This window comes from Nematolebias whitei, chromosome 11, assembly GCF_014905685.2.
Source record: "Nematolebias whitei isolate Nwh7 chromosome 11, NemWhi1, whole genome shotgun sequence".
Taxonomy (NCBI): Eukaryota; Metazoa; Chordata; class Actinopteri; order Cyprinodontiformes; family Rivulidae; genus Nematolebias; species Nematolebias whitei.
The window spans coordinates 32,201,870-32,222,009 of NC_056508.1; the positions used below are offsets into that span (position 1 = coordinate 32,201,870).

The 20,140-nt window shown below is 40.3% G+C and overlaps 2 protein-coding genes across 2 annotated transcripts in view; both read left to right on the plus strand.

Annotated features, from left to right (window-relative positions):
- The window catches only part of LOC119417635 (differentially expressed in FDCP 6 homolog), a 20,366-nt gene extending 14,115 nt beyond the window's left edge, over nt 1–6,251 (plus strand). Inside the window, exons 6-11 of the mRNA XM_037684886.1 lie at nt 198–306; nt 391–689; nt 764–930; nt 1,196–1,394; nt 2,565–2,655; nt 6,049–6,251. Of these exons, the coding sequence (XP_037540814.1) occupies nt 198–306; nt 391–689; nt 764–930; nt 1,196–1,394; nt 2,565–2,655; nt 6,049–6,251 (1,068 nt within the window). The remainder of the gene's footprint in view (nt 1–197; nt 307–390; nt 690–763; nt 931–1,195; nt 1,395–2,564; nt 2,656–6,048) is intronic.
- A 7,046-nt stretch (nt 6,252–13,297) lies between these two features.
- ppardb (peroxisome proliferator-activated receptor delta b) lies at nt 13,298–19,856 on the plus strand. Its single transcript, XM_037684887.1, has 8 exons — nt 13,298–13,311; nt 15,150–15,546; nt 15,633–15,784; nt 15,897–16,035; nt 16,366–16,568; nt 17,631–17,837; nt 17,922–18,165; nt 19,536–19,856. The coding sequence occupies exons 2-8, from the start codon at nt 15,213–15,215 to the stop codon at nt 19,781–19,783; spliced, it is 1,527 nt and encodes a 508-aa protein (XP_037540815.1). The 5' UTR covers nt 13,298–13,311; nt 15,150–15,212; the 3' UTR covers nt 19,784–19,856.
- The last annotated feature ends 284 nt before the right edge of the window (nt 19,857–20,140 follow it).

Consider the following 20,140-nt stretch of genomic DNA (forward strand, 5'->3'; position numbering starts at 1 on the left):
TATATATATATATATATATATATATATATATATATATATATATATTGCTATTTTGGGTGTAACTGGGACCTAAAGTACACAATATTGTTGTGATGCATGCACATATGTTGATGACAATAAAGTCATCTTGAAGGTTAAATAATAAGAAGACTGCCTTTTGAATCCATGGATAAAACGAGTGTTTGCTGTTTATTCAGGTGCTGCCTGATAAAGATGGGAAGAGGTGCATGTTTTGTCTGAAAACACTTTCTAAGACTTATGAAATGAGCGCCTCGGACACCAAACAAAGGCAGGAGTGGACTACAGGTCAGCCACGCGCTTTCTAAAATGTTAAACAATCCTAAAAGTTTTGTCTTCCTGCTGTAACGTTGAACATCTTCTTCTTCGCAGCTATTCAAACAGCCATCAGGCTGCACGTGGAGGGGAAAACGTCTCTTCATAAGGACCTGAAGCTAAAGCGGCGTGAACAGCGCGAGCAGCGAGAGAAACGGCAACAGGCCAAAGAGGAGGAGCTGCAGAGGCTTCGAGCCCTACAGGAGGAAAGGGAGTGCAAACTGGCCGAGCTGGAGCTCTTGAAGGAGGCACAGAAACAGGCCCAGGCCCTCCTGGAGCAGGATGAGCAAAGGAGGCGAGAGCAGCACGAGCAGCTCCAGCGCACTTTGGAGGTTCAGCTTCGTGAGGCCGAGAAGGTAAGAGGCAAACGGGGAGAAATTCAAAAAGAGGAAAGAGAGGGAGTTGTTTGCTTCTTTCTGTGTTTCTTCAGGCCCGAGTCAGCATGCAGGCAGAGATGGCTCTGAAGGAGGAGGAAGCAGAGAAGCAGAGGAAGAGAATCCAAGAACTGGAGGAGATGCAGAAGCGTTTGGAGGAGGCACTGCAGCAGGAGATTAAAGCCAGACTGGATGAGGAGGCCTTCCGATACGCTCAAGCTGGGTAGATATTGCACAGTAGATTCAGCCACTCCTCACAATGGTTTGAGCTGTAGATACCGTAGTTCCTGTGAGCAGACGGCAGGTATCAAACGGATGAGTTCATGTTGCGTCAAGTTCCTGAGGAAGTTGACCTGCTGGTAGAGGAAGCTGTTGCACGCTGTAGTTTTGCAGATTAATGTGTCACTCTCCTAACTCACTTCTCAAGGTACAAATTTCTGATGATCGGTTGAAACAAGTCTCACATTTGTGTTTTCTATGGCACCCAGGTTACTGGCAGAGGAGGAGGAGAAAATGAAGGCGCTGATGGCCCTGCAGGAAGAGCAGGAGGAGTACATTCTGAAGACGGAGAGGGAAAAGCAGGAGCTGAAGCAGGAAATGGAGTGCAAATCTCAGGCTCTGGACGAGGCGCAGCGGCAGCTGGAGGAGGTCCGAGCCAACCGGCACAGGGTTGATCAGGATGTAGTGGTGGGTGGAACAAACACAACACACGCACTTACTTTGTGGAGCAGATAGCTACAAAAAAGACAAGTTTTGCTAATAAATTATTTGATTGTATGAGTTTTATTTCTCAGAGTCCTTAACAAAGGAATGCAATAAGAACCAGTTCAGAGAGAACTAAAAGGCTCAGGGAATTTTTTTGTTGGTTTCATTGTAGTTTTTATTGCAGATTTATTCTTTAGGGTGAAATAAAGTCATTGTGCTGAGGTGTTTTCTGTTGTTTTTGTCAGCTGTAAAAGGTCTGACAAACAGGCAGACGAAAACAACAAAAGTTAAACAACAGATTAAAAAATACATAAAAGATAAAATGATAAAGAAGCAGAAATAAACAAAACATACAGGGTCATTTAAAACGGCATTACGTTATAAAATGAATAAAAAATGGTGACTGTGGCATGACAAGATATTTTGAAGTGGTGTTCTGTGGAAAGTTTATGAAGAATAAGTATCCTACCTGCTGTAGATATCTCTTTGATCAACCTGAGTTGGAATAAACAGAGTCTAAGCTGGGCCAAAGTGGACTTCTTCTTATCTTAAAACAACGCAAGTCTCAAAATATCATTGTAATTTATGTGAATAAAGCTTTAAGTTGTTATTAATTTAGTATTTAACAGATATTTACATTTGTTTATTTGCAAGCATGAATAGTGGCAGCAGCAGCTAGCAGTCACAGTTCCTGTGCAGTTTGGGGTACGTTTATTGTTTCGGCCAGAATAAGCAGTTCAAACTAATTTGACGGTGGAGTAAAAGTATATAAAACAGTTTTTGCATGAAATGGTGTGAGGTGTTTCAGGTTAGAGCAGCAGTTCACTTTGGTTTTGGCCCAGCTGTTTGCTCATCGGTCCCAGCTGAACTAAACTTTTTCTCCAGACTCAGGTTGTTCAAAGAGCTATCTGCAACAGGTAAGATGATAACTGTTTATAGCTTTTTCACAAAACTTCACATAAGTGCACATTTTTGTGTGTCTGATAAAATGTCAGCAGAAGACTCATCTTCATATGTGCTTTTTTGGGTGAATTTTAAATGCGGGCGATACCTTGATACTGCCCAGAAGGATTAATTTTGTTTTTTTTTAGTTCACAGTTTTTGCTTCTTGCAACTTGAAGATGTCTTAGAGAGTTTGTTTTCATCTGACAGGCAGCCCAGAGGAAACTTCGCCAGGCGAGCACAAACGTCAAACACTGGAACGTCCAGATGAACAGATTGATGCGACCGATCGGACCAGGCGGTATGTGCCATCCATCCATCCATCCATCAATAGACTATATGCCACGGGTAGTGGTGACGTACTTCCGTTAAAATTTCAGAAGGGTCCATCACTTCCGGCTCCTATCCACTGCAGTTGTTTTTAGCATAAGCTACTAGTAGTAACCATGAAAAAGACTCAAAACGGAAAGCGTCTGCGATCTACTGGCACTGCAAGTCAGTTCTGTTGTGTGCCGTTGTGTCCACTAACCAGTAGGTACAATAGAGTAGTTAGTTTTTTCCATTTTCCTGCCGATGAGGAGTTAAGGCGACAATGGACCGTGGCTATCCGCAGGGAAAACTTAGCTTTAAAAGTTCACACCCGCGTTTGTAGTCGGCATTTCAAACCTGAGGACATTCAAGAGCCAGTATCTGAAAAGGGAAGACGGATGTTAAAAAAGGGAGCTGTACCTGCTTTGTTTGAATGGAATAATTACTCCCTTCCACCTCCAAGACCCGCGGTTTGGGAGAGAAGGAAAAGACCACCTCCAGAGGACAGCGAGGAGGAAGATAATACAACAGCCAGTGTAGACACCCATAAGGATCACGATTATGCTGCTAGTCCAGACCCTGCAGTTGTGGATTCAGTGCTGGAGGAAAATAATCATCTCCGGGAGGAAGTCCGCCAGCTACGGGAACAGGTTCAACAGGAACATCTTTACCCGTTTATTCCATTTTGGGTCACGGGGGTCGCCGGTGCCCATGTCCAGCAATCACTGTGCGAGGGGCGGGGTACACCCTGGACGGGTCGCAAGTCCATCACAGGGCTGCATAGAGACAAACGAGACAAACAACCATTCACTTTCTTACTCACACCTAGGGACAATTTAGAGTTACCAATCAGCCTAACATGCATGTTTTTGGTCTGTGGGAGGAAACTGGAGTACCCGGAGAAAACCCACGCATGCACGGAGAGAACATGCAAACTCCACCCAGAAAGGCCCCTGGACCGGGGTTTGAACCAAGGACCTGCTTACTGAGAGGCAGCAGCTCTACCAGTTGCGCCACCGTGCTGCCTTATAAAGAGCCAATCCCATAAAAATATAATATAAAACTTCAGCTGCTCGGATTTTTAATTTATGTAAGCTTAAGCTTGGTTCACTGAAAGCCTTATAATACAGTAGTCCCTCGATCCGTATCCTAAAGCCCCGCAGTAAATTAAAAACCACGAAGTAGATATATATATAAATATATATATATATATATATATATATATATATATATATATATATATATATATATATACTCTTGCAATATTCTAAACGATGTTTCTAAACTCTAAACGAGCACAGAATGTCATGATTTCAGCTCTTTGCCTCTGGCTGCTCTCTCTGTCCCGCCCACTTCTCTGCTCTGTACGGAGATCAGCTGATCTCTGTGCAGAGCAGAGATAAGCTGATCAGCTGCAGGAGGAAGCTTCTCCCACAGCTGTGGGCTGCACACAGGTGCCAAATCTTTTTAAATTAATTATTTTAAATAAAAAATCCATGCCAATTGTGCGGCTCATCCATCCATCAACAATTGTGTGTCATGTCCAATGTTACTTTGAAAAACTGCAATAGAGTTGAGTCCACGAAAAATGAACCACAAAGTAGAGAGGGACTACTGTAACTTTTTGAGATTAAAACCCAATACTATGTTCTATTTTTACTTTATTTGGGTTTTGTGTTACCCATTAATACATTGATAAGTGCTGGCATAAAAAAAGTGAGCAAATACAAAATTTTTGTTGCGTTTTTACTTGAAATGTGTCTATTGGACAGTTCTTTCCTTTGCAAAAATATACATCTGTCAGTTAGTTTTTGCTAAGGGTAAAGATGGACAACAATGTAGTTGCCTGTGTCTGTTTATGTGTGTGTGAAAATAATTAGTTACAACTGATTAGCTCCATTTCAAGATGGCCGCCACAGCAAACTGACTAGAAAATACAAAAAGGGTCATATTTTAGACAACTTTACAGATATTCTGCTCAGTTTTGGTGTGGTAGTAGTTGAGAGTTATGTACAATGAATTCTCCAAGTGCTGCTCAGGGTGCAGCATTTTGATCAACTTTAGCGTTAACGGGTGGAAGCCATTGTGTTTGTTAGCATAATTTCTCAAACCACTGAATGGATTCAATTGTACTAGGGTATTTGTATTAGGGCCACGCTAAGAAAAAAAATTACATTATGAGAAAACAGTCATAAAATTACAAGAATAACGTTGTACAAGAATAAAATTGGAATATTACGAGAATAAACTCGTAATACGTCCTGGGTCGGGTCGCACCTGCTGTGGACAGCCTCCAATGTGAATCACTGTGTTTATGAAGTAGTCCACGATCACTTTTGGGTCACTGTTTGTGAAATATGCTTCCATCCACATTATGTGACAACTAAATCCCATCAATGCAGCCATTAATGTCGGATTCAGTTTATCATAAGAATCCATACGCCACAGTGCGTTGGACCCCCTGCTGTTGTACTGCCGACCTCAACATTCATCATTCTACTGCAGTTGTTAGACTGCTTTTTCATCTCAGAGTTCTGATAATATTACGACTTTATTCAAGATTCAAGGTTCTTTATTGTCATTCGCATCACATGTGGTACAAAATTGTGTACACAGGGTCCCAGTTACATCCAACAAAAGTATAAAATGTAAAAGAAAGACAGTAATAAGCTCTTAGATATGAACTAAGAAAAACATTAACTAAAAATACACTAAGCACTAGTAGTACAAAAACAATACGCCATTACAAGTTTATTCTCGTATTGTTTCTACTTTATTCTTATAATATTACGGCTTTGTTCTCGTGATACTACGACTTTATTCTTGTATTGTTTCTACTTTTTTCTCATAATACTACAACTTTATTCTTGTATCGTTTCTACTTTATTCTCATAATATTTCAACATTATTCGCTTACGACTTTATTCTCGTAATTCTATGACTTTATTCTCGTTCGTAATGTACCGGTAATTTTTTTTTCTTAGCATGGCCCTAAAGCTCCATCATACAGTTGAACTTTTGGAAAGTAATCATTAAAAGTTCCAGCTCATTATCTTTTTTTTTCAGTCAGACCAATTCAAGATGTCTGCCACAGCTTAACCAAAACAACCACAGTTAAATCTAAGTCAGTTTTACAGATACTGAGCTAAAACTGGAAGTGGTAGTAGCTGAGAGTCATTGCGTGAGATTCAATGAAACAATATTTTTGACCAGAATTCATATTATATCTCAGATCTTAGTCTATAACTGGTATGAACAGCAGTGATATGCATTCATTGAAGGAATGCTAAGCCTATTCATCAGCACTTTATCTTCTTGCCCAAACGGCTTTTTCACTGTCATTTAAATTGACTGCTGCTGTGTCCTTTTCTTTTCTCTTGTTTAGAGAAAAGACCCTCTCTGGGAAGTTCTTATCCAGCCTTCCAGATCCCGGCACAGAGAGATCCCGGCCTGCGTCTCAGAAAGAGATCGGACTCCGAGGATCAGCAACGAAACGAGGAGAGCAAAGAAAACGTAGACAGCAGAGCTGGGTCCGATTTGGAGAAACGCCACTCGCATACCTCAAACGGAGACATGGACATCCCCTAAAATAACCATGAATCAGAGAGGTTCCAATTTTGATCCTGGTGACGTTTTCCAACAGGAAGACCAAGAGACGACTGTCTGATGTGTGAATATTGTGAAAGCAGCAGGACGTCTGCATTACCATGAGTTTACAGTACTACCACCCCTGTTGAATACTGAAATTACTGACCTCATTTCAATGACAGTGATAGTTTAAGACTATTTGTTTGTTTGCTGTTTCTTCTGTTGAACTAATGTTTGGGGGTTTGTTGAGACAAAACCTCAGCCTGAAGCTAAGAGCTGTTAAAAACACAGAGTTATGATTGCAGGAGGCTCTTTTTGTTACTTTGTAAATATCAAAGATGCCCTTGTTTAAATGTTTAACTTGTAATACTTGTGTGGTTTGGAGTATGACATTTTTGATGTGGAGTTCATTCAGTATTAGTTTTACCACCATTTTCTCCTGGTTAACAGAAAAGGCAGCGATAAGAGAGGGGAGAGATCTTCTTGTTTCTGTCACACAACATTGTCAATTAAAAAAAAAGAAAAGGTGAATCGATGCCATAACCAAATAAAACAATCTTTCATGAGGTAAATTATGCGAGTAAATATTTAGTCTTCACCTTATGAAAAATCAAATGGCTGATTTAAAACGAAACGGATGAAATTTTTGTCCAAATTAACTGCAAAAGTGAAAAAGCGACGCCGACACAGGAAGCAGTTGACGCCCACGTGGCTCTGCGGGCAAGCTGAGCTGCTTTAGTTTGAGTTTGTCTAGTTTGTCAGAATAAAATGTGTCACGGCTGACTAATCTGATGCCTCTCGCTCTTCAGCCCTGAGCCAACAGAGACATCCCCTGACTAACCGCACAAACTACATGCTGTCCAAATTTTTTAATTCATTACTGCCTTTAAAAAAAGCTGTACGGTCTATTTTTAACAAATCTTTCAGGTTAATGTCTTTTTTTTTAACCCGTTTACACACAAGTAATCTGCATTAAGTCAAACTTTGAAAATAATGTGTGATATGCAAGATCATGAGACATAAGTATGTGTTGTCAATGACTCTTGGCTCATAATGCAACAAATTTCAGCTCAACATCTGTAAAACTGACTGTTGGAGACATTTATGTGTTGGCCAGTTGTGATTATCTGTGGCAGCCATCTTGAATTGGATTGACTCCAAAAGTTGGTCCATTGTAGATCAACATCCACTGGTTACCGTTTCCAGACAGTTTCATTAAAATCCACCCAGTTTGTGAAATATTTTGCTAACAATCACAGATAACTCTTAACTAGTTAAATGTCAACATTTAAAAATAAAACATCTTGCTCTCAGAATATGTGTTGGGGATCAGTCTCGGCTACTACCACAGACAACTATATGAAATATCTGTAAAACTTCACCTTCAGTGGTGAACAATAAAACCAGTAAGGGCTGCCTGTGGTGAAAGGTTGCATCAGTGACTGTTAATGCATTAAATGTTTGATTCAGCAGCACTAAATCCACGAGGTTACAAGTGCAGACTTATTGTTTAAAGAAACGAGACTTCTTGAAAATGCTCACTTGGGGGTAAATTTATCACTACTGAATAATTCGACTAAACTAAAATAAGGTCAGATGTGATCTTTTTTTTTTTTTTGCAGCATTGCCCAGTCTCATAATACCTCTTGGCTGAAGCTAAAGAACAAGTTTAAATACACCAGACTTTTCCTCAAAGGCGTTTTAACTCGTGTGTTAGCAATGAGTCGCTGCAGAACGAGACGCTTCATGGTTTGGGCCTGTTTTTTGAAGTTTTTGGACAGAACAGCTGAAGTAATTTACGTTTTCACTGGTGTCTGAGTTATATCTAAATTATAAAAGAACATTTGCCTGAAAAACATTTTAAAAGTCAAATTTTTTTAAATATATTTTTTTCTCAGTCTGTACTTTTCCCCAATTGTTTTTCTGCTTGAGAAGATCAGCAGGGGTTCAAGAAGAAATATTTCAGAAGGTCATTCTAAGCTTGTATTACGGTTCAAAAAACGCTTGAGGCTGGTCTGTTTCTGCAGAAGTTGCTTTAACAAAAAAAAACTTTAGGTGATTTAACATGTGATGTTTGCTGTGTGAAGAGTTGTGTGGTCTAAAGTTTCAATCTAAACCACAAAAATAAATAAATAAACATTCCAAGTAAATTTTCCACCAGGCATGTCCTAAAACTCGCATTTCTTATTTTATTAATGTGAATTAAGTGGTGAAAGATAGAAGGCATGTTTACCATGTGATGTGTTGCAAAGGTTTGAAAATTTAAAAAAAGGCGTTCAAAGAAAAATATTACTTAAAAATAATTTAACCACTAACCTGCAAGATGACACCGACTTATTTAGGCAAAGATCGTTATAACATCACATAACAAAATGCCTTCTTGTTTACATGCATTCAAACCAGTCTGCACATTTACTGTATTTTTTTAACCTAAACCATTGATTATAAATTAAGAACTATAAATTATTGCACTGGTTTCAACAACCTGCCTCCTGTCCCATGAATGTCCTTTTAATGCAGTTTCGTTCCTCCGTTTGTTGTTTTTCTTTTAAAGCAAAACTTAACATCTCATAAATATGTTAAACATTCAATTTTAAAAATAAACTTTTAAGATTGGCTCCTCCATTATTTTAGGTAGACTTTGTGAACTGTGCAACTTCATCTTTGTGAGATTTTATGTTTGTTTTATTAGTCAGATTTGTTTGCAGGAGTTTCCTCGTCCTCTTTTATGAACATTTACTGTATGTTTATGCAGAAATATAAAAAATATGGGACTAGCTCAATGTGCCAGCTGAGCTCTCTCATATCACATGAAGAAACCCGTCTAAAAACATGGGGGAAAAAACTACATTATGTGTATTTTGTACACACGATAGGAGCAGGAGTAGAATAAAAAGGTGCAATCACCGATGTTAAATTTAGTTTGGCCTTTTTTAAAACATTGTGATGTAGAGGAGCTTTCTTGCCCTTCAAATGGATTTTTTTGGTGGAAAACCTTAAACCAAAAAAAGGAACGAGCTACTAACAACAACCTGTTTTGTTGTTTAAAACATTTAATACTGCAGCAACAATCGTTTTAATATCTTGCTAAATGTACAATATGTTTGATACAATTTCTGAATACCTCAATTAAAAATAAAATTTAAAAAAGGCTGGAGAAAAAAAATGTGTTTCTCTTAAAAATATTTACTGTCACATGTAATGCCTTGTCTTATTGTTTTATGTTTGATACCATTGTCAGTCTTTAACTAGCATTAAATATTGAAATGGTCTGATGCAATATGGAATATATGTTAGATGTAACATGAATTGATTACAGTTAATTGCATATATTATGAATGTTTTGTTGTGTGTACAGCACTTTGGTCCTGTAGGTGTTTAAAGTGATCTATAAATATAGCTGGTATGGTATATCATTTGGAAGGGTAATGCATATTAATATTTAAAAAAAATATGCTATTTTTAAACATCTCTTCAGACTCATCTGTGTCTGCAGTGTTTAGGTGAGTTTATTTCAGTCAATGAACCGACTCATCAGACTCCACAGCATGTAAAATGAGTTTTTAAAATAGAATCAGTGATTGGACTCATTTGAGTCTGAGGCGTTTTAGGCGAGTCTTTAACGTAAATCAAAGACTTGACTCATCTGAGTCCACATCGTGACCAAAGTTATCTGAAATCCGTGTTTTATGTGAGTTTTTTTCCCAAATCAGCCATTGGACTCATCTGAGTCCACCGCTTCAGTTGTCTTTAATCTGAATCAGTGATTAGTTTTAGCCGAGTATGCGGTCTATAAAACGATTCAGTTTTTTTTTTGTTTTTTTTTTACAGTGAGTCCACTAACTGAGTTAGCTGCAGTTTGCCAGAGAATATCGTAGGACCTTGGATTCGTGAGCCCTGATTGAGTGCAAGGAGTCAGTAACATTAATCGAGGTTATTTTTCTTTTTCTTTTAGCTGAACAGAGACAAATAACTCGAATCTTAGAAAAGAACCGAAATTCCCCTCGCTTGTGATTGTGTGCGTGCGCACGAAAGGGGTCACTTTTTGGCTTGCTCAAGCCGTTTCTGTGTCCCGACATGTGACAGGAGGAGGCGGAGGAGAAGGAGGAGTGAAGCAAAGCAAAGCAGAGTAAAGCAAAGCCATGAACAGAGTCGAGACGGAGGGGGCCTGGTAACTTTGTTTATTTGCATGTGATGTGGTGGTAAACAGGTAGCAGGATTAAATGCTCCCCGTTTTCACCGACCCGCTTGTCACACGAAGGCCCGGCTCTGTAAGTTTCTGTGAGTTAGCTGTCTGACGTTAGCTCCTGTTGTTAGCCTGTCGGTGAGTTCAACAACTTGTCAACAGCCGATCGATCTCGGACGGGACTGTTGCTGGTGTGTTTCCAGCGGGTCGTGGTGGCGGAAACGTCCCTCGGTCCAGCGGCGCTACTGGGGGGGAGGTAAGAGAACCTGGCCGCCATCTATCAGTTATTTAGAGAAACTGTCGGGAACGTGAGCTACGCTAGCAGCTAATGCTAATGGCAGTCAAAATCAAGGTTAGGCAGGAGGAGCAGCTCGGCTCTGGGTCCGCTGTGACAGGCTTGTCTGGCTCTAAGAGAACATTTTTAAAAAGTTTGACTTCAGATAAAGTGTGTAGGGTTGGATTGGGTTAATTTCCCAAAAGTTCGTATCCAGTTACAGTCCCTTTAGTGACTCGGTAAGTTAGCAGGGACTTCCGAGAACCGGTGTGACAGGTTGTTTGTTGGACCGGTCTCAGCTCTCCTGACACCCGCTGGTTTGTTCCTCGAAACCGACGCCGTTCACCTTTGAGACGCATTTCTAACGAGCACAAACTGGTTGTTTTTCACGACTCGTCAACAAGGGCGGATTAATCCAGAACAGGGGGGAAAGGGGGCGGGGGGGGGGAGTAAAATAAAATAAAAAAATATTAACCTCCCCCCCTTACTTCCAGCCTTAAAGCCCTCTGCTCCACCGCCTCCGCCTGCCATCAGTGCTGCTCAGTGTGTACACAGTGCATGCACCCTGTCCTCCGACAGCAACCAACAAGGAGACTCACAGCTTCCACAAACAACAAGTACTGAGGGTCTTGTTCCTGCAGCACACAAGCTCAAATATCCACAACCAGTCAGAAACTTTTAACTGACCTTTTTACAGTTACTATTCCACGCTCGGGTCAGAATTTTGCAGTGCATTGTGGTCTAGATGGATTCATGCTTACTTTTCCTTAACATTTAATCAAATTAGATTTATCGTCTGTGCAGTGTTGCTTTTAAGAGCTATCCGGTCCTTGTATTTAAGCAAGAGCCGTGTCTGCATCCTTGACACAAAAGTCAGTCTCATTCTCAGCATAGGTTGAACTCCACCAGGGCTGTCCCTAGTCTCCGATCCTGTTTGTGGCGTTCATAGACAGCATCTCGAGATGCAGTCGGGGAGAGGAGGATGTCTGGTTTGGGAACCTCAGGGTCTCATCTCTGTTTTATGCAGATGATGTGGTTCTGTTGGCGTCTTGAGGCCAAGACCTTCAGCGTGCTCTGGAACCGTTCACAGTTGAGTGTGAAGAGCCTGGAGTGAGAGTCACTTCCTAGTCTGAGGCCATGGTTCCCAACCTGAAGTGGGTGGAGTGCCTCCTCCAGGTGGTCAGGGGGAGGAGACTTTGCCTCAGGTGGAGGAGTCACATTTCTGGGTGTCTTGTTCAGGAGTGATGGTAGGATGGAGCGGGAGATGGATCGACAGATCGGGGCCTCATCAGTAATGAGGGCACTGCTTCAGTCCGTCGTGGTGAAGAAGGGGCTGAGTCGAAAGGCAAACCTCTTGATTTACTGGTTTGTTTTTGTTCTAACCCTCACCTAACTTCATGAGGTATGGATCATGAGTGAAAGAACAAGATCCCGGATACAAGAGACCGAAATGGGCTTCCTTCATAAGGTGGCTGGACTCAGCCTTGGATATAGGTTGAGGAGCTCCATCATCCGGGGGGAGCTTGGAGTAGAGCCACTGCTCCTCCACATCGAAAGGAACCAGCTTAGGTGATTCAGGCATCTGATTAGGATGCCTCCTGGACACCTTCCTTTGGAGGTTTTCTGGGCACGTCCCACTGGTAGGAGGCCCTGGGGAAAGCCCAGAAAATGCTGAAGGGATTGAGCATCTTCTCTGGCCTGGGAATGCCTTGGGGTCCCTCAGGACGAGCTAGAAAGTGTTGCTGGGGAGAGAGATGTCTGGGTTTCTCTCCTGGACCTGTTGCCTCCGCGACTTGATTATGGATAAGTGATAGAAGATGAGGTCTGGGTAGTCAAGTCGAGAGTATTTTATTCTGGAATGTACGGACGTTCGGCCCACAGCTCCCCAACAAAACACACACATAATGGTTAATTACAAGGTGACTAATGTGCAGGTATTTATCACAGCATAAGTCTATCACAGCTTCACATATACATGTTGTGCATAACATTTATACTTGCACAGATGAAATATGTGTTTCTAGCTTTGAAAGCCTTGTATCTATATGCTCCCAAGTTGCCAGTAAAACTAATTTATAGACATGTTTGCATATAAAAGTCAATAAAAAGCAGGTGTAAAGGACCAAAATGCTGCACTTCAGTACTGGAAATAGTTGACTCAATCTGAGAATTTTTGGTGCCTGATTTTACATGCGCTTATTAGTTTCTGTTAAAAGGTCATTTCAGACGTTAGAGAGATGGAAAATATATTATATCACCTTAATGGCATGACACCAAAGTGACTGAAGTGAATCCTTAATTTAGTCCAGCAGACAAAACAAGTTTTAAGCTCGAGAACGAGTTCATCTGTTCATTGTGTCCGATAAGATGCTCGCATGATGTTTTTCAGATTGTTGTCAATGAGTCAACATAAATAAAATCCAAAATTTGACTACGTTAATTAAGGGTTCTGTTATGATTTACAAATACAAAAGCCTAAACCTTTAAATAGAAATGTACTCCAGAAAGAGAATTGACTGTAGACTTTGTTGTTCCACAGAGCAGTACATGACTGCAAGGTGCCCGAACCATCAGCCCTCCACCACTGTGCTTGACAGCCGGTATGTTTTTACTGATAAGCTGTGTTCAGCTGCCAACTGGTTTTTAACTTTTAAAAAGTTTGTTTTCAGTCATGTAGATTTATCAGTTACTTTAAGAAAATGAAGATGGAGCAGCAGCTGCTTCAACCAGCTTAATGTAGCAAACAATTTAGTTGTTTTACATATTGTTTTAGCACTAATGCTCTTCTACTTGTTTATAGGTGTGCGAGTTCTTTTCAGGGTTGATAATTCTGTGTTTATTTTAGTGAAGCAATTAAAGTAAATTGTAAATTGTTTTGTTAAATTAAAAGTATATTTAGACTCCAAAAAAGTGCATGTATTATCTACCATCCATCCGTTATCTTTACCCGCTTCTTCCTGTTAGGGTTGCAGGCCAGCAGTCACAGTGCGAGAGGTGGGGGACACCCTGGACAGGTCGCAAGTCCATTTCAGGGACACATAGAGACAAATGAGACAATAGCTATGTTTACATGTACAAAATTCTTTGACCGGATTTCAATGTTTTCACATTAAATAACTCAAATGTATCGTTTACATGGACACAATCCGTTCACGACGAGCGTTTACATGCAGCGGGCTTTTATTCTGAACAGAAGTACTGACATGTGCAGAGTGGTAAACTCTCCTTAAAGAAAACACTGAAGAAGAAGTTCTGCTTCCGGTTTACTTCCGGGATGAACGTAAACAAACCTGAGCGTCCAAAATGGACCCGCGACAGGTTTTAATGACGGTGGAGACGTTACTGCACTCCCTGACTGAGCTACAGGTAATACAGATCATTTTGAGCTCTTTCAAAGTTTCTAGTAGAAATGTTGTCACTCACCGACCAGTTTTGCTTCTCCAACATGCTAATATTATTAGCATCTAGCCAGGTGGAAATATGTGGATCAGCATAAACCACCCGTCTCATTCTGATTAAAAATTCTTTCGGATCGAGCTGAATCAACAAAAAAATGATCCGAATGGGGCGTTTACATGACGCGTTTTTATTCCGAATGGCTGTTTAATCCGATTAGTTATGTCCATGTAAACATCGCTAATGTCACTGTCACTTTGCCTAGGGCCAATTTAGAGTTACCAGTCAGCCCAACATGCATGTTTTTGGTCTGTGGAAGGAAATCAGAGTACCCGAAGAAAACCCACGCATGCACGGAGAGAACGTGCAAACTCCACCTAGAAAGGTCCCGGCTGGGATTTGAACCGACGGCCTTCTCGCCGAGAGGCAGCAGCTCTACCAACTTGGCCATATAGCGCATATAATTCAATTAATTTTATAGGTTTTGAATTTCCTCCAAATGGAGCCTGTACAGTTACATTATTGTATTCCTTTATTACTTTTGATAGCTGGCTCTTAGGATTCTTAACTGTGTGAGGTCCCTGCTCATCTTCCAATTGCTGGGCAGTAAAAAGAAATCTAGACATGACTGCGCATGTTGTAACTCTTTTACTATCAAGGACATTTACAGGCTGCTCAAACAAAACAGAAGTAATTCAGTGACTGAGAGGGCACCCAAACAAACACCTAGTAAAACATTATTGAAGGCTCTTTCCTCAGATAAAACCAAACTAATTCTTAACAGCACAGTATAAAGGTTTTTACCCGCATGTTATGCGACAATAAATAGACGTTGAGAACTGTTTTGGCTATGCTGTGTGTTTTGAAATGTTGAAATCGGACTGTTAACCACTCTTACGCTGGATACAATGGAGAGCTATACGATATGCAGACACTTGGAGCCTCTTAAGTGTTAGCAGCTGTTCATTCTAGCTCTCTATATAGTACACATGGTAAGTGCATATAGCTATTTTAATGTTCGTACGAATAACTTTCCTTTTAGAAAATCGAGCTACGATGGCAACGTGACAGGAGATGATCTGCTGAGTCAGCTTCAACAGGAACCATGGAACGGTTTCAGCAAACTGCCACCGAGCAGGACGACAACGTAAATGGCTACAGCGCGCCTGCTTCTCCTCGAGATGAGGCGGATGTCAAGTGGACGCCGCCGAAAGTGAAGACCGAATGCTCAAACAGCTGTGCGGGGACGGTGTCGAAGCTGACAGACCTGCAAGGGTTAAAGAGTCCGGAAAGCAGGGATGAGGAGGCCAAGGAGGAGGAGGAGGAAGTGCTTCCTACCAAAGGCCTGAGAGGGGATCAGAAGAAAAGGCAACGAGAGGGTCAAGATGAGGAAAACAATCATAACAAGAAGAACGACAGTGCAGCATCCAGCTACACGGGTAAAGAAAGAAAGTTTAATTTAGACACTCACTAGATGTGCTATTATTAATATTTCTGCTTGTTTTTTTATTAACTTTAAATGCAGACCTTTCCCAGACTTCATCGCCTTCACTGTCTGAACAGCTGCGTCTCGGCAAAGAAGATAACTCAGGTGCTGGTATCAGTGTGGAGTGTAAAGTGTGTGGGGATAAAGCCTCAGGTTTCCACTACGGAGTGCACGCCTGCGAAGGTTGCAAGGTAACGCAGCTGCCGCATCGCATCACAAAATCTTTGCGAGATTCAAAAGTTTGATACTGGCTATGTTTTGCACGGCACAGTCGTTCGACCTGTTGCGTTGTTTCTCATTTAGGGCTTTTTCCGGCGGACTGTGAGGATGAAGCTGGCGTACGACCTCTGCGAGCGTTCCTGCAAAATACAGAAGAAGAATCGCAACAAGTGCCAATATTGTCGCTTCCAAAAGTGCCTGTCTTTAGGAATGTCTCATGATGGTGAGTTTAAGATGTTTTTGTTTTATCTTCTCAAATTATTCTTTAAAGTTGAGAGTAATGATTTTCACAAGACTTGTGCTGGTATGGAAGTGGGTTTGTAAAGTTTCATAAATGTGAAGTGAACTACTGTGCTCTTTAAAGTCAATTCTAATGTCCTTTTACATATTCTGGTACAAAATTATTCTCATAATCATAAACTGTATTGTTAATGCTGCTCACTTGGGATTTTATTATTATTATTATTATTTTAAACAAAACCAGATATCATGACGGAATTGTTTTGGGAACGTCTACTCAAAACACGTCCTGTGTCTGTGTGCGTTTGCGCAGCGATCCGATACGGACGCATGCCTGAGGCGGAGAGGAAGAAGCTGGTGGCAGGCCTGCTCGCAGAGGAGCTGAACGTCAGCAAACCAGGCGGCTCGGACCTGAAGACGTTGGCCAAACAAGTTAACACGGCCTACCTGAAGAACCTCAGCATGACCAAAAAGAGGGCCCGAAGCATCCTGACAGGCAAAACCAGCAGCACCTCTGTATGTTTTACTTTTTTATACAATACATGAAACTGAAACGCAAAATGTCAAAACACTGATCCATCAGTTCCTTCATTGTTTTTATCTTTAGGGTTTTGCACCACCAAAGTAGTTTTCCACCATTTTTAGTGGATGTTGCATCTGTCTATTCCGATAATTCTGACTTTTCTAACTAAACTTTTAAACTAAATGTTGCATTTTCTGACATCAAAACACAAACTTGTTCAGTATATTATATAAACATACTGTAACTGCATAAAACAATAAATATAAAAAATTTAATTATTAAATTTATTGCTCAACAGTTGATTAATGTTCCTTAATTGAATTAAAAACTAAATGTTTAGATTATAAAAATACTTATCTTTAATTTTAAACACTTTCAACTTCAATTTATGACTTTTAAAAATTTCTCTGTATTTTAATTGATGTATTCAGGTCTCGACACAAACGAAAGACATTGATGCGTCTATCAAAAGTGTAAAATTAGTAATAATTACGGTATTATCAATGAATAATAATAATGAACCAAATGTTAAATATGCTAATATTATAATCATGTTATTTTGACTTATTTCGTGATTTTACTTTAAAAATGAAACGTTTTCTTACTCATGAGTTGCATATATTAGGTTCTGTTACACTCTTTAATGGCACATTGAGACCTTTAACTTTATACTAAAATATTTGTTCTTGATCATAAGCTGGAATGCTCTATACATGAGAATTGATGCACTTATTTCTAAATTAAAAAATTCTGAATCTTTTGGCATTCAAATAACAACTATCACTTAAAAGTGGTTTATAAATAGGGCTGGACTGAATAGCTATAGCTATCAAACAAAATACTCAAAGATGTCAGATCAGTTGGTATTCTTGTCCAGGTTGGCCAAATTTCACAATAATAACCGGGTAGGTGAGTTTTTCAGTGTAAATACATTTTTCTTATATTTAGTACAGACACCCTTTTATGTTTTATGGTAAAATGTCCTTGCAGCCACACCCTAGTTATGTCTTTTCAGTCACAGCTGGTTTTTCAAGTTATTTTTGTCCTTGTGTCAGCCATTCGTGATCTACGACGTGGACACGCTCTGGAAAGCAGAAAGTGGGCTAGTATGGAGCCAGTTAGTCCCAGGTGCACCCCTGACCAAGGAGATAGGAGTTCATGTGTTCTACCGCTGTCAGTGCACTACAGTGGAGACTGTGCGAGAGCTCACAGAGTTTGCCAAGTGCATTCCGGGGTTTGTGGACCTCTACCTTAATGACCAGGTGAGTCACTGTCTCCTAACTGTGTTCTACCACAGCTGGCTGTTCCAAGGCACAAACAAACACCTGTCTGTGTGCTCTCTGCAGGTAACGTTGCTGAAGTACGGAGTCCACGAGGCTATTTTTGCCATGCTGCCGTCTCTCATGAACAAAGATGGACTTTTGGTAGCCAATGGCAAAGGCTTTGTAACCAGGGAGTTCCTTCGCAGCTTAAGGAAGCCATTCAGTGAGATCATGGAGCCCAAGTTTGAGTTTGCTGTGAAGTTCAACGCTCTGGAGTTGGACGACAGTGACCTGGCCTTGTTTGTTGCTGCCATTATTCTCTGTGGAGGTGAGACTTGGGGCTTTATGGGTGAACTATGCAGAGTTTACTTTCTGTGCACACTATTAAAGACTTAATTACCACCCATGTAAGTTTTAAATCTTTCTTACTGAGGTCTTAACTAGCTTAGGTAGTAATCTTATTTGTCTCATTTAAGCTGAAAATCACAATAGATCTTCTTTTCACACTCAACAAATTATGTTACCATTATCTATATCCAAGTATAAACTGACGATGAGAGCACATTTTCAGTGATGGTGATGTTAGCGTTGGGATTTTTACAAGACTTAATCGTGATTTAGCCCTTAACCTTGCCTCACTTTTCATTGGTGCCTCTGCCGTTTCACTTCGGTGCCAAATATCAACTGGGCTGTTGCATATGTTGCTAAAACGTAAGAGAGACGATTGTCCCAGAGTCAACAAAGAGCCTTATTGAGGTTAGCTGCTTTGTCATCCTCAGTTTAGAGCCCACTCAACTTCCACACACTGCCTCTCCGAGGCTGTCATCGTGTGATCATCTGCTCTAGGGTCGCGTCCAAACTTGTAGCAAATGATGTAATTTCAGTGTTTTGGTTGGTGAAAATGTGTGTAATAAATGACACTAAAAAATAATTTTTAGATGGCAAAAATGAGACAATTCTGCAGAGCAGAAAGTTTTTTTGTGTGGCTACTGTTAACATGTGCTTGAGAGAATTATCCTGTGTTTGTTCAGCAAGTATCTGTGTTATTATTTGAAACAAGTCCACAATAGACACTAGAAAAGATTATGTTGATTAAAAAAAATAAAAGTCAAGCATTTTTATATTTTGTTTTCACATTTGTAAATGAAAAATGAAAGCTATTTTAAAATATATCTTTATTTTTAAGTGTGATTGTGTGAATCACTTGTGAGATGACAGCGTCTTATCTGCAGTAGACAGCTGTCAGAGATTTATAGAATCGTTGAGAAAACCACTGAAGCTCAGAAGGGACCAAAACATGAACAAATGTTTCATCATCTAAAACATTTAAAATTATAATTTTTGCATTTTCTCGAATGCTTTTTTGCCTTTTTTTTTTAACATCATGTCACTTTTTGCATCTAACAGTTATTTACAGTGAAGACTGTATTTCAGCATAGTTCACGGTCACTTGCAACACAATTGATGTGCAAGATTGGATTGCAAAGCCGTGTCTCACAAATACTCTAAACTAGTCTTAACTGTGATTTGTTCCCTAAACAGGAACCGCTAACAATTATCCAGCAGCTCATAAGTTCTTCAAATAACCACAGTAATAAAGGAATATCACTTCAAAAGTTTTCCTGCTGTTGGATTATCTCTGCCAGGTAGATTAGTGTTAATGGTGAGTTATTCCAAGATGTCTTCTCGTTTCTCTAGATCGCCCCGGACTTATGAACGTGAAGCAGGTGGAGCAAAGTCAGGACAACATCCTCCAGGCCCTGGACCTCCACCTCCAAGCGAACCACTCTGACTCTGTCTACCTCTTCCCCAAGCTGCTTCAGAAAATGGCTGATCTGCGTCAGCTGGTCACTGAGAATGCTCAACTTGTCCAAAAGATCAAAAAGACTGAGTCGGAGACCTCGCTCCACCCTCTACTACAGGAGATCTACAAAGACATGTATTAGAAATCTTCAGCAAAGACTTGTTTTATTTTACTGTTTTTTTTTTTTTTGTTTGTTTTTAGCAATACTGTTACAGACAAAATCTAGAGTTATTACAACACGCTGCGTTCAATTCAAGCACTGTTTTCCTCGTATGGAGTGGATTTTAAACACAAAGATGAAATGAAATCATTTCCTAGGGCTATCAAATCAGTAAAGTCTTCACAGTATCAGCATTACCCTCAGCACAGTGGTGTGCGTATGTGTGTGTGTGTGAGCATCTGGAATCATTTGCTGCAAGCCTTAGTTTCCCACAACGGTCACCTAACAGGAAGAGTGATCTGTTTTCTTACAGAGGCTGCTCTTGTTTCATCCTCATAG

Excerpts from the sequence above, each read along its gene's own strand:
- ppardb (XM_037684887.1), top strand. The coding sequence starts at position 15,213 with ATGGAACGGTTTCAGCAAACTGCCACCGAGCAGGACGACAACGTAAAT. Across the intron at positions 15,547-15,632 it reads TGCAGCATCCAGCTACACGG|ACCTTTCCCAGACTTCATCG; the intron begins GTAAAGAAAGAA and ends CTTTAAATGCAG. Across the intron at positions 16,036-16,365 it reads TTTAGGAATGTCTCATGATG|CGATCCGATACGGACGCATG; the intron begins GTGAGTTTAAGA and ends GCGTTTGCGCAG.